The sequence below is a fragment of the Podarcis erhardii genome, assembly GCF_964252035.2.
Source record: "Podarcis erhardii genome assembly, chromosome: 10".
NCBI classification, from domain to species: domain Eukaryota; kingdom Metazoa; phylum Chordata; class Lepidosauria; order Squamata; family Lacertidae; genus Podarcis; species Podarcis erhardii.
In genome coordinates this window covers 76,658,485-76,671,978 of record NC_138500.1, presented here as the reverse complement: position 1 = coordinate 76,671,978, position 13,494 = coordinate 76,658,485, and the positions used below count along the sequence as shown (strand labels likewise).

Below are 13,494 nucleotides of genomic sequence, written 5' to 3'. Positions count from 1 at the left end.
GCGTATTTTTTCAGCTGCATGTTTATTTATTTAATTTAATTTATAAAGTGGGTAGACTTGATTAAACAAGTGAAGACGCCTGCATGAGCTCAGTATGCAGGGAGTTCCAAAATGTAGATGCTGCCACACTAAATGATTGAGTCCTTTGAAATGCATAACAGATATTATGTGGCACCTGTAGCAGTGCTAATTCCACAAATTTAAGTGGTTGAGTGAACACATGTAAGGTAAGTTTTCTGGTTATGTTATCAGTTAATATTGGTATTTGTAGGGTTGTTAGTTTGCAACCTAGTGAACCTGATTTTACATTTCATGCTAAAGATTGAGTGAGAGGTTTTGTAGCGGTTCTGTCTTGCTTCCATTCATCATCCTTCCATGCTTGCTGTGGAGTGATGCCATAGTCTTGATCACCAAAGCAAGCAAAGGAGAGAGTGGATGGACCAGAGAAGGATCATATAGCAGGCATAGCATCTGCACTGTTTCCTCCTGCATTGTCATAGGTCAGGCATGTCCAACTCCCAAGAGACTGTGATCTACTCCTACTATAAAAAATGGATTTCGATTGTTGAGCTTTTTTTAGGAAGCCAAAGTTGTTGATCACAGCTCAGGGCACCCACAATCAACCAGTAGATTGCGACCGACCTGTTTTTCCTGATGACAACCTGGCAGCCTTGGAGTAGCAGGGGTTCCCACTCTGAGTATTTAACCACACCATCTTTGTTCCTGCCCTAAAGTACATATATGAATGTATGTACATATGTAAAATGGGCACTATCATAACTAACATGGTGACAACAATAACAATATTTTTTTTCTTACAGAAAGCATGTTTATGCACATGCTTTCACATTAGTATCTAAGCAAAGATGTGTGTGGCAACAGAATGCACAGGTGGTCTTTGCAGAAACACAAGAAAACAAATTAACTACCCCCAGGGGCATAGGAAGGGGGGCGGGGGTGAGTCTCCCTGGGTGCCTTTATGGAGGGGGGTGACAAATTATCAAGGAACAATTACTGCCCTACTAGGGTGGTTCATAAAAAACTTTTTTTAAAAATGCCTGCTCCAAAGGTCTTATCTTAGTACACTAGGGATTATATAGCTATATATGAAATTTCATGCATATCAGTTAATATCTTGACCCTCCTCCATGAAAATAGCTGTTTACTTGGCCATTTTCCTATGTCATGAAGGCTGAAATTTCCATTCAGTGGAGCAGGGTCAAGATATTAACTGATATGCATGAAATTATATAGCTATATAATCCCTAGTTTAGTAAAAAAAGACCTTTGGAGCAGGCTTTTTTTTAAAAAAAAGGTTTTTTATGACCCTTCCTACTGCCCCACCCTCCGCTTGGCTTCCCAGGTCCTGGAAAGTCAGCCTATGTGAAGAAAATGAGACGCCACCAAGTAGACTCGTGTCCAGAGGAGGGCAACCAAAATGGTCAAAGGCCTGGAAACGATGCCTTATGAGGAACGGCTAAGGGAGCTGGGCATGTTTAGCCTGGAGAAGAGGAGGTTAAGGGGTGATATGATAGCCATGTTCAAATATATAAAAGGATGTCACATAGAGGAGGGAGAAAGGTTGTTTTCTGCTGCTCCAGAGAAGCGGACACGGAGCAATGGTTCCAAACTACAAGAAAGAAGATTCCACCTAAACATTAGGAAGAACTTCCTGACAGTAAGAGCTGTTTGACAGTGGAATTTGCTGCCAAGGAGTGTGGTGGAGTCTCCTTCTTTGGAGGTCTTTAAGCAGAGGCTTGACAACCATATGTCAGGAGTGCTCTGATGGTGTTTCCTGCTTGGCAGGGGGTTGGACTCGATGGCCCTTGTGGTCTCTTCCAACTCTATGATTCTACGATTCTATGATTCTATAGACTAGGCCTTGCCTTGCCTTCGCCCCGCCCCCTGCACACAGCCGATTGGCCAGTTGGGTTGGGGGCGGGGCGAAGGCAAGGCAAGGCCTAGTCTCCTCGGCCTCCTTTTCTTCACCTAGGCCGACTTTCCGGGCTGCTTTCCGGGCCCAACCCCCCTCCAAAAAACCTTTGCTGCCCCCAAAAGTGGAGCGTGTGGGACAATGGCAGTGCTGCCGCCCTGTTTTGCCCGCGTGTGGCGCCGGGAGGAGGAGCTCAGCGCTGCCCTGGGCGCTCGGCAGTCTCCCATCTCAAGGCTAAGTACAGCAAACTGTACATTCCCACCTCTCTCCCCAAGGCCAGATTACTTACCTCTGTGTGCTTGTGTATCTGGGTCTCCCTTGTATCTATTAGGGACTATTCTCTTGCCTTTCCTTCGATGCTACTGATTACTTCCGCCACTTTAATTCTAGAGAAAGTGTTTAATTTAAAAAGGATCTGTACTATAGAATAACAGTGGTAACAATACATTGAAGACAAGTAAATATTTTGGGGAGGGTGGTCCCAAAGCCCTAGCGCCACCATCCCAAAGAGGAGAGGACTCTGGTAGTCTTTTCTCCTCCCCTCCCAAATGTCTTTCTCTCTATCTGAGTTGGCTCCCTGCCTGTTACATGCGTGTGGGGTTCCTCTCTGTGTAAAGTCTTCAAGCTGTTCCTGCGCACACCTGACAAATCTGCCCCATTGTCAAAATTTATCTTTTCCCCCACCTCCAGTTGTGTGTCCTGGCTGAGGGGGAAAACAGGAAAGACAAATGGCCATCAGTCAGGGATGGTCTAGTTGAGATTCCTGCATTGCCCCAGAGATTTGGCTAGATGACCCTCAGGGGTCCCTTCCAACTGAGCATGCTAAATGGAGGTGGGTAGGTGGTGAGTTGAGGGAAAACATGCCAGCTGCCACCTTTCAGTATCCCACCTTTCTGCCTGAGGCAAAGGTCTTAGTTTGACTAAGATCCAGCCGTGGACCTTGTATGATACATAGCATTTCTGTAGTGCTTTAGAGTACAGTGGTACCTCAGGTTACAGACGCTTCAGGTTACAGACTCTGCTAGCCCAGAAATAGTACCTTGGGTTAAGAACATTGCTTCAGGATGAGAACAGAAATCGCGCAGCGGCAGCGGGAGGCCCCATTAGCTAAAGTGGTGCTTCAGGTTAAGAACAGTTTCAGGTAAAGAATGGATCTCCAGAATGAATTAAATTCTTAACCCGAGGTACCGCTGTATTTACAAAATTCGTGAAATATTATTTCAGGATTCTGGAATGGGGCAGTATCAGTGTAGGACACTGTGCTGGTCCGTGCTACAGAGTTATCGATCAAGCTGCCAAGGAGTGTGGTGGAGTCTCCTTCTTTGGAGGTCTTTAAGCAGAGGCTTGACAACCATATGTCAGGAGTGCTCTGATGGTGTTTCCTGCTTGGCAGGGGGTTGGACTCGATGGCCCTTGTGGTCTCTTCCAACTCTATGATTCTACGATTCTAAGCTTTTAGATTACATTTGCTACTGCTGCTATGGAATAAGTATAATTCAGGCTGTTATAACACATAAACTTTGAAAAAGTGGGGGCTTGATTTGTTTTTGGGTGTTTTGTGGTGGGTTTGCACATGTTTGTCGCTTGTTCAGACTGCAGCTCTGTATCCTTCTCCCCTCCAAAAAAGTACATTAAATTCATATATACTGCATCACTAATAGGCACAGCTTGCGTCCATTCAGCATCTGAAAATCAACTAAAAAGTTCGTTTTATATCAACTTGATGCTAAAAAGAAAAATGGTTTGGATTTCAATAATAATAATAATAATAATAATAATAATAATAATAATAGTAATTTCCTATTTGTGGTTTTGCAACAGGAGTCAATCAAGATTTCTCCTCAGTGTCTAGGGGTAGTTTCAACTAGTTTTTTACTCAGAGTAGACCCATTGAAATTAATTGATGTAACTCTTGTTCATTTATTCCAATGAGTCTGCTGTGAGTAAAATTTAGTTACCCTAGACTCTGATTCAAAACACTAACTGTGTCACCTAAGGCCCCAAGGAATTATTGTATATCTGAAAATTTGCAATATGTACACTGCTGTCTTTATAATTATTTTTATGTTCTAGTCCTGCATAGCGACACATGAATCTAATGGCATAGACATTATCATTGCCTTGATCCTGAATGATATCAATCCTCTTGGAAAATACCGTATGGACCTAGTGCTTCAGTTGAAGGTACAGTGTTTACAGGGCTATTCTATACATATTTCTCAGAAATAAGTTCCACTGGGTTCAGTGGGACTCACTTCTAGGTATGCATATATAGGATTTCAGCCTTTATCACCTATACTCATCCCATGGCTCAAACTCACAAGCTGCTGTACTTGCACAGCAGCTCATAGAACTGGACTTAAGATTTACATTAGTGCAGTAGCGGTTGGTAGGGTTGGGTGCCAGCATGTGCCTGACCTCCCACCACTAGTATCATGGCAGCTTTCTGGAAGGGGCAAGGCAGCCACAAGTTTGGTATAATGTAAATGTACCAGCAGGAGCACTGGATTTGCCCCGCAGTTGCACTTTCACCTTGCTGCCACCTTGCCGGAGTAATCCACAATTATGCTAGTAGCAGGAGGTCAGCTTGCATGATATTGCATGATGCATTTCTTTTAAAAACATCCTCTGCAGTAAATTCTTTGAACTAAGGAGCATTCCCTTCCTGGGCAAAACACACTCCTAATGGGATATGCACTCGGGGGTTTGTGTTGTTTGCCAAAAAGCATAAGCTAAAGCTTTGCACTTTCTGTACATGAGAGTTTAAATTTTTTAAATAATAATAATAATAATTTTTATTTATACCCCGCCCTCCCCAGCCAAGGCCAGGCTCAGAGCGGCTTACAAGCAATAATAAAATCAAGTTGAATGATTAAAACTTAAAAACAAAATTAAAATACAACATTAAAATATTGAGACATCAAAATATTAAAATGTAGCATCGCAGTAGGAGGAAAAGAAAAAAGAAAGCGGGGGGGGGGGGAATCAAACTGGCTACAAGCCAAAGCCCAGGCGGAACAACTCTGTCTTACAGGCCCTGCGAAAAGAAATCAGATCCTGCAGGGCCCTGGTCTCATGAGGCAGAGCATTCCACCAGGCCGGAGCCAGAGTTGAAAAGGCCCTGGCTCTGGTTGAAGCTAATCTAACTTCCTTAGGGCCCGGGACCACTAGGGTGTTGCTATTTATGGATCTTGAGGCTCTCCGTGGGGCATACCGGGAGAGTCGGTCCCATAGATACGAGGGTCCTAGGCCATGAAGGGCTTTAAAGGTCAAAAGCAGCACCTTAAATCTGACCCTGTACTCTACCGGGAACCAGTGCAGTTTGAAAAGCACTGGGTGAATATGCTCCCATGGCAGAGACCCCGTGAGGAGCCTCGCTGCAGCATTCTGCACCCGCTGGAGTTTCTGGGACAGCTTCAAGGGCAGCTCCGCGTAGAGCGAATTACAGTAGTCAAGCCTGGAGATGACTGTCGCATGGATCACTGTGGCCAGGTCGGGGCGGGAAAGGTAAGGGACCAACTGCTTGATGCGGCGAAGGTGGAAAAATGTCGCCTTGGGTGTTGCTGTAACTTGCGCCTCCATGGAAAGGGAGGCGTCAAGGATTACACCCAAACTCTTAACAGAAGGCAGTGGCACTAATTGGGCCCCCGCAAGAGAAGGGAGTTGGTCCCTCATCCCCATGCCATCCTGACCCAGCCATAGGACCTCTTAACCCAAATATTTCCAAATCCTTAATATGACATTTGTGCACACATTCACAAAAGTGTGTGTAGCAAACACAGGATGAGCTGGAGTGCTTGCATGTGTGCTCATGCCCTGGCAGCTGTTCCATGTACACAATATGGGTTGCATGTTTGGGGCCAATGTATGTATATATCTACACTTCACTGTACATACTGCACTGTACACTACATCGTACATGAGCTGGCAGGTGGTGCACAGTGAGTGCCCTGTCAGCCTGCCATATATTGAGCATACATTTCAACGAAAGGTGGTAGGGCCAGTGGGGGTCTAGCATGTTTCATCTCCACAAAGTTGAATGCAACTACAACAGCCATGCTAATATTAAACGGTATGACAGAGGGCGATCAGCCCAGGGAATATACCCACTTTGCAAAGCATGGGGGCAGTGTGATAAATTATATTGCGATCTTGCAATTTGCATATAGGTTTGTCATGGAATTTGAGGTGGGCCATAATATTGGAAGTGATAATTTACCTCTAACAGTGGTACTAGTAGGCCCAGTATTTAACAATTCTTCCCCCAAAACTCAATTTATCTCTAATGCACACTTAGGTGTGACTGCAGGCCATAGAATTAAGTGGACCCCACTAGTACTCAGTCTAGCTCTGACTCATCTTCATACAGATGACTTAAGGGCTATTCATATTGCTATCATCTCAGCTACCTCTGCTGCTGAGGCTATAACTTTATTTAAGATCTTGACTGATAAGTTGCAAGACCACTTGAGAATTGAGATCATAACAGTGGCTCAATAAGATCAATGGGATCTTCCAGCTGGTTCAACAAAGAGTGGAAACAGCTAAAAGCCAGCTGAAGAGAGTTTACCGCAAATATAGGAACTAAAATTTACCCCTCTTAATTAATGAATATGTTCCCCTCATATAGAAGTATAAACTTCTGCTAAGATGGAAAAAAACAGAAAGCAGAAAAACATGCTTGGCATATCATAATAAAGGCCTCTCACAATAAGGACATCTCCCTCTTCTGGTGTACAATATCAGGCCTGCTGGAGAATGCTTGAAATGTTTCAGTGCGTACTATCAGACCCAATGAAGGGATGCAATATCATCATTCACTCCATTATGGGCAAGATGAAGAGGTCAACCAAATAACAGAATCTTTGGAAAACTTTCCAGACTGGCCTCCAGTATCTACAACTGAGGTCAAGAACCTTATTTCACAGTTAAATAATAATAAAGCACCAGGCATAGACTATTTGCCCCCTGAGCTGGTGGGTCTCCCTGTTGGCAGTAATTATCTCATTTATCAATTCATCCAGGTTATTTGGGCCACAGCGGTAGTTATCCCCATATTCAAAAAAGGCCTTACATCCGATCTGGCTAGTTATAGACCAGTTAGTTTGCTATCTGTAATTAGCAAATTATATGCAAAGCATCTTTAACATAAGCTAGCTGATTGGATAACTGATTAAACTATTCTTGCCAAAGAGCAAGCAGGATTTAGACAAGGCAGATCCACCATTGCTTTGTACTAGCCCATTTTATAGATAAGTATATATATATTTAAAAAATAAAAAAATTGTCCAGTAGCACCTTAGAGACCAACTAAGTTTGTTCTTGGTATGAGCTTTCATTTTTTTTCTTTTTTTACTATATTTCTACTGCGTCAGACCAACACGGCTACCTACCTGAATATTAAGTAACCAGGTGGTGTGCTATATGTAGCTTTCATTGATCCGAAAGCTGCATTCGATTCAGTCTCTCGAGTAAGACTGTCGGATTAGCTGAACTCTTCAAGTATCGATAAAAGATTATTGTTCTTGACTAAATGTCTATATAAAAACACTGTGGTGAAAGTGCATTGCTCTACAAATGGGCAGCTCACAGAATCTGTACCAGCCACAGATGGAGTTAAGCAAGGTTATATTCTAGCTCCCGCAGTGTTTAATTTATATATAAATGATATTGTCCAGAGTTTAACATCCCCAGAGTATCACGCCCCTAAACTGGCCAAAAAAACCATCTCTATATTATTATATGCAGATGATGCAGTACTTCTATCTCAAACAAAAATGGGCCTAAAAAGATAGTTGAGGGAATTCACAGGATACTGCCAAAAGGAATAGCTGGCTGTGAAGAAAACAAGAAAACTAAAGTCATTGTGTTTTCAAGAAACTATAGGCCCCATAGATAATCTTTAAATACCTCGTCCTTATTTTTCAGTCAACAGTGTCATGGGAAGCACATCAGAAATACTGTATGCAAAGGCAAAAGCATTTCAAAGCACCAAAAATCTGACACGCTTTTTCTGTACAAAAGGTGGCAATCACATACTATCAGCACTTGAAGTGTTTAAAGCTAAATCCCCAGCACAGTTATTGTATGCAGCTGAGATTTGGACCTTGGATCTACTGAAGCTGTTCAATCTTAAGTTCCTATGGCAATTTTTTTCTGTTCCATCCTGTATTCCAAATGCTTCGTTGTGTTTAGAGGCTAGCCTCCCCTATGTTGAATTACAAATTTGGCGTAGGATATTTACTTATTGGCTTCGCCTAAATTTAATCCCCACTGGTCTATTACCCTTGGTATTGCAAGGTTGTCATGAGAGCAGTTGGACTAAAATTGTCAAGAAAAAGCTTTACTTTTCTGGTTTGTCACCGCAAAAGTTTATTAACACTGGGTTTCGTAAAGCAAATAATTTAATTAGACAGCGCCTTTATGATACTGAGCGACAGAATAATTTGGCCACAATAAGGAAATTTTGTCCATGGTATGATTATTTCCCACCTAGTCATTTTGACATGTTGGCACCCTACCTGCAAAATTTAACAGTTCCAAAATACAGACACACTTTCACTTCTGCATTTTTGCACTTTCACCTTCGGCTGTACTTGAGGGTCGATTTCAAAAAATTCGGTTGGAAAAACGGTCATGTTCATGTGGAGATGGCAGTATTGAGTCAGTGGTTCATGTGCTTCTGGCTTGCACTCTTTCTAAAGATTTGAGGAGTGAGGTTATTACCCCTGCCATGCCAGGCAGCTCAACGATTGCTACTGTGTCTTTTCTTCTAGCAGATCAAGATGATCAGGCGACAGAAAAAACTGCAAGGTTTTTAGGTGGGGGCAATTAGAATAAGATCTATTATTTGATTATTGATGTAAACCTCCAAAATGCATTTTGTATAGTTAAGTTTTACCTCTATCTTCAGTATATTTTATTTTATTTTATTGCTATAGATAGTGGCTGATGCATTTAAAGATTCTTCTGATCTGATCTATCTGATCACACTTGCAAAGAAATAAGTTAATTAGCTTTACACTGCACTAATGTTATGTCTTTCAAAAACAAATGCAAGCAGTTTAAAATCTTATCTAATAAAGAAAGCAGCCCTAGCAATATCAATTAAAACAAATACAGGTATCATTAATTCATGAAATAAATTTTAACTGCATCAGTTCAATTCTGTGCCCTCAGAATAATGCCTCCAAGCTTTTGTTGGCTATTATGGAAAGCAGGCACGACAGTGAAAATGCTGAAAGAATCCTTTTCAACATGAGACCAAGAGAGCTGGTAAGTAAATATTTGTATATTCTTTATCTTTTTAATTGAAAATGTCACCATCATTTTGTAAAATAAATTATTTGATATCGCTTAATAGTTTCTGCACCCAGACAGTGACTGGATGTCACATCAGGATGGGAGCCGCAAGTCACAAATAGTTCTTTAAACAGGTCAAGCATTTAAGCAGGTCTGTCTTTATGACTTCATTACTGTTATTCATTCTAAGCATTATTTTCTATACCGTAATTGTTTTCTTAACTAAATTATCATACTTCAGTAAGCTCTCTTGGGAGAACATTACAAGCTGAAGAACCTAAATTAACCATAAAAACCTGTATTATAAAATAAAATAGGCTTAAATTCAATAAAACATTTTTGCTGTATCTCTCCCCCACCCTTCCTTGCAAATAGAGGCTGTGCTGTCCCAAGGGCCCAACATAGGTTAAAGCCATTTTGTCAATTATTTTCCAATATAAACCCAATTACACAAATTAGTTCCAAATTAATACAATTTTGTTAAGAGGCCTCCCACGCATCATTCTTGTTGGATCTTTATGATCTAATATTACTGCATTTCATATTCTTATTTATTTCTATTACATTCCATTTTTTAAAATTATCACATAATTAACAGCTGCACTTTTAATCATTTCTATTCATGTTATTATATTATTTAAATTCCAAAAAAAGCTTCAAGTGAGGAACCATAACTTTTTCCTTTTCATTCTGCGAATGCCACATCCAAAAGTCAGTTGTTAGTCTCTTGGCCTTATATGTCTCTATGATGTTTTTCTTTTTCCTACAGCATTTGGGAGTATCTCCTTACTCCCACTATTGTTGTTGTATTCCAGCCTGGTTGTGGCAAAGCGGCAACTTCAAGGTTAAAACCTCTTTTTTCTCTGACTCAGCTCCTTTCCATAATACTCAAGCAGTTCCAAATTGACAAGAGCAGATCCCTCCCTTCCACTGGCACCAAGAATCAACAAGTTCCAGAGATTCGCCATTTCTTCCTCTGTCTGGGAAGGGAGGGAAAAGTCGGTGCCATTCCTCTTCCAACATACAAAAAGCCCTCATGCCACTTTCCTTCTGCCCCTACCATAGCATTTTGCTTTTTTAAAAAATTGGTTACATCCAGTGCTTTTTTTCTAAAAACATGTTTAGGGGTACTCTCATTATCCTACTCATATGGAAATACTGCCCCTCAATGAGACCAAACTTAGATTCACAAAATGTTTAGGGGTATGCATACCCCGCAGAAAAAAAGCACTGGTTATATCTCAACTTCTCCATGATCTCTTAGTCTTTAAGTCTTTTTTAGGGCGGGGGGGGGGGTAGCCTCTAACTCCCAGCGATATCTTTCCAAACAAAACAACCAGGCTCTCCTCCCGCCTTTACTCCTTTCAAGCCACACACAGCTTTACATCTTCTTTTAAATATCTCTTCATCAAGCCATCCTCACTTGTATAGTTTAAAATCCAATATTAGGAGAGGGTTGCCGGATCAAAAATGTAAAAATTTCTATAAAATATAGCAAAGAGCCCTCCTCTCCTCCATCTACCGCCAGCACAAGATAGAATCTTCTCCCAATTTCAAACCTCTGTTCCATGCAGCTGATCGTTCACAGTTATAATGTCCATCTTGTCTGTTGTGCGCCTGTTCTTAATGCCAGTTAAAACCCAATTATAAGGAGAACCTCTGCATCCAATGGCAATTTGGGGGGTGGGGTTTGCATCAGGAGAATTGCATAGCACCCAGTGCTTCCTCCTATCCCCACACTGATCTGTGCCAGGGCGAGCCATTGAGGCGACGGTGGGCTGCCAGTACCTCCCGTACCCCAAGAGGTTTATAGGGAAATGTTTAACCCCTTCCACCCCCTTTTTCAGCCTGTGCCTCTCTGATGTTGAGAGAAGCATCACCATGGCACGGGACAGGAACTGGAAGCACTATAGCCATTTTGTATAGGGCAGGTGTCAGAGCTGCCCCTAGGTCCCAGCTCACAGAGGACCAACGCCAGGCTGTCGTTATGTACAAAAGTCTTTATTGAAGTTCAGTTTCCATTTCAAAGCCGCAGCGCGTAGCTCTACGTCTTAAACCCTAGACCGGCGAAGCTCTGTCTGAGTCTCCTCCCCTTCCACACCAGTTTAAGACTCTAGCCTTGCTCCACCTCTTCCTTAGCTCCTTCCTCCTCTGGGCCCTCCTGCCCGCTGGGGTTTCACCTTTTCTGGACTCTTCTGACGCTGCCCCCCCTGATTCTTGCCCCTCCTTCCGGCGGGCTTTAGGACCTGGTTCCCTATCCGGGCTACCTGCTGTGCCGCTCGCCTGTACATTTGAACTTGGCGCGCGCGCCCAGCCGGCAACCTTCCTCTTGACCGTTCCCTCGCTCTCCGATGGAGGCGTGGTCAACCCTAACTCCTCTTCTCTCCCTCCTGGAGGAGACGCTGTCCCTGATACCTGGGATTCTTCCCCCCCACTGCGCTCTGGTGGGGAAGCTGGTCTTGATCTCCAGCCGCTGCTCTGGGAGTCCCCGCTGGCCCCTTGCTTCTGGCGCGTCCCCCCGGGACCCTCCTTGCCCTGGCCATCGGCGCCTCCCTCTGGGAATCTTCTGATTCGCTGGAGAGGCTCATGGAATCTCTCGGGCTACTGTCATCTTCTCCTACGCTGCCCTCGGATTGCTCCCCCTCGCTCTCCATCTCCTCCCTTCCCTGTGCTCCCGCTCTTGAGTCCCTGACATCCATCCCCCCCTCGAAGCCCCCCCTTCCCCCCTCTCCCTCTTCTGGCGTGGGTTCCGGGTGCTCCAATGCTGTGAGGGTGAGTGCAGGATACAGTTCTTCCCCCCTGGCATGCTGCCAGTCCGTGACGGGCACGTCGACGTCGATCTCCTCCGCTTCCATTTCTTTGCAGTTGTGCTCGAACCCAGGGTCCTCCCCCAACCCGTCCATGCCCCCCTGTCCCCCCGTCTCCTCGGGTGAGGCTGCGTGCCAGGGCCCTCTTAGCAGTTCCCTGCGCCACTCCTCCTCGGGTTGAGTGTCCCACCAAAAAGAGCGGTCCGTACCAAAGCCTTAGATCGATCCCTCCGGAGAGGTAGTCTCTGGCGCCGTTTCCTCAGCTGATGAGAACCCCTGAAACGTGCTGGCTGAGAGTGTGGGTGTGAAAAGATATTCATCAAAATAATCTGCCGGCATGGGTCTGTGTGGGAAAAGTGCATGGAACTCGTCTTTGAGGAATTGCTCCTCCACGGCATATTCCGGCACCCACCTGTTGGCGCTGGCCGGGGTGTCTTCTTTGGCGAGCAGATATTCAATCCCTTCCTCCCCCCATCTCGAGTCTAAAATCTCTGTGGCCTCGTTGAGTGGTTCCGCCCCCGGCGACCCCCCTTTCGTGGGCGCTACTCTGAGCGGGTCCGGAGCTGTCTCTGGCGCCTGAAACCTGTGAGGAGTTTTGTAGGGCGTGAGCACTGATCTATGAAAGACCGGGTGCATTCTGGATCCCTCCGGGAGTGTCAACCGGAAGGCCACTGGATTGATCTGTCCCTCGACTAGGTAAGGCCCTAGCTGCTTGTGCCCGAGCTTCTTCTTAGCTAACGATCTGGCCGGCACTGCCTGGGCCGCTAACCAGACCCAGTCCCCCACTTGGATGTCCTCCCCAACCCTTCTGTGCCTGTCTGCCTGCATCTTGTAGGCGTGTTTCGCTAGTTCTAACTGCCTCCGGAGTTGCTCGTGGACCTCCTGCAACTCCGCTGCCAAGGCCTCTGCTCCCTGTGGCTCCCCCTCCTCCCCTTTCTCTAATCCCGGGAAGGTTCTGGGATGCCGCCCATTGTTGGCGAAGAACGGTGTCACCCCCGTGGATCCGTGCTTCGTGTTGTTGTAGGCAAACTCGGCCAGCGGTAGGTAGTCCACCCAGGTTGAGGGCTGTTGATTCGCGTAGCATCTCAGGTACTGCTGCATGATAGCGTTGACCCTCTCCGCTTGTCCGTTGGTCTGCGGGTGTCTTGCCGACGCTAGGTTGACCTTGACGTTCAGGATGCCCATCAGCTTCTGCCAGAAACTCGAGATGAATTGTCGCCCCCGGTCGGACAGGATAGATCGTGGTAGGCCGTGGACCTTGAACACGTGGTCTATGAAAAGCTTGGCGGTCTGTTCCGCTGTGGCCACCTTCACGCAAGGAATGAAGTGCGCCATCTTGGTAAACATGTCTATGACAACGAGTACTGCCGTTTTGCCCCTCGAGCTGGGCAGATCAGTGACAAAGTCTAGGGCCACTCTCCCACGGTTCGAGCGGTGTCTGTAGCGGTTCCA

The 13,494-nt window shown here is 44.8% G+C and overlaps 1 protein-coding gene across 7 annotated transcripts in view; it reads left to right on the top strand.

Annotated features, from left to right (window-relative positions):
* ITPR2 (inositol 1,4,5-trisphosphate receptor type 2) overlaps window positions 1–13,494 on the top strand; it is a 355,772-nt gene that overhangs the window by 262,682 nt on the left and 79,596 nt on the right. For 6 of the 7 annotated variants that reach the window (XM_081879044.1, XM_081879042.1, XM_081879043.1 and 3 more), the window contains 2 exons: window positions 4,007–4,117; window positions 9,113–9,208. In XM_081879044.1, coding sequence (XP_081735170.1) covers window positions 4,007–4,117; window positions 9,113–9,208 — 207 coding nt within the window. The remainder of the gene's footprint in view (window positions 1–4,006; window positions 4,118–9,112; window positions 9,209–13,494) is intronic. The other variant, XM_081879045.1, reaches the window with a different exon arrangement.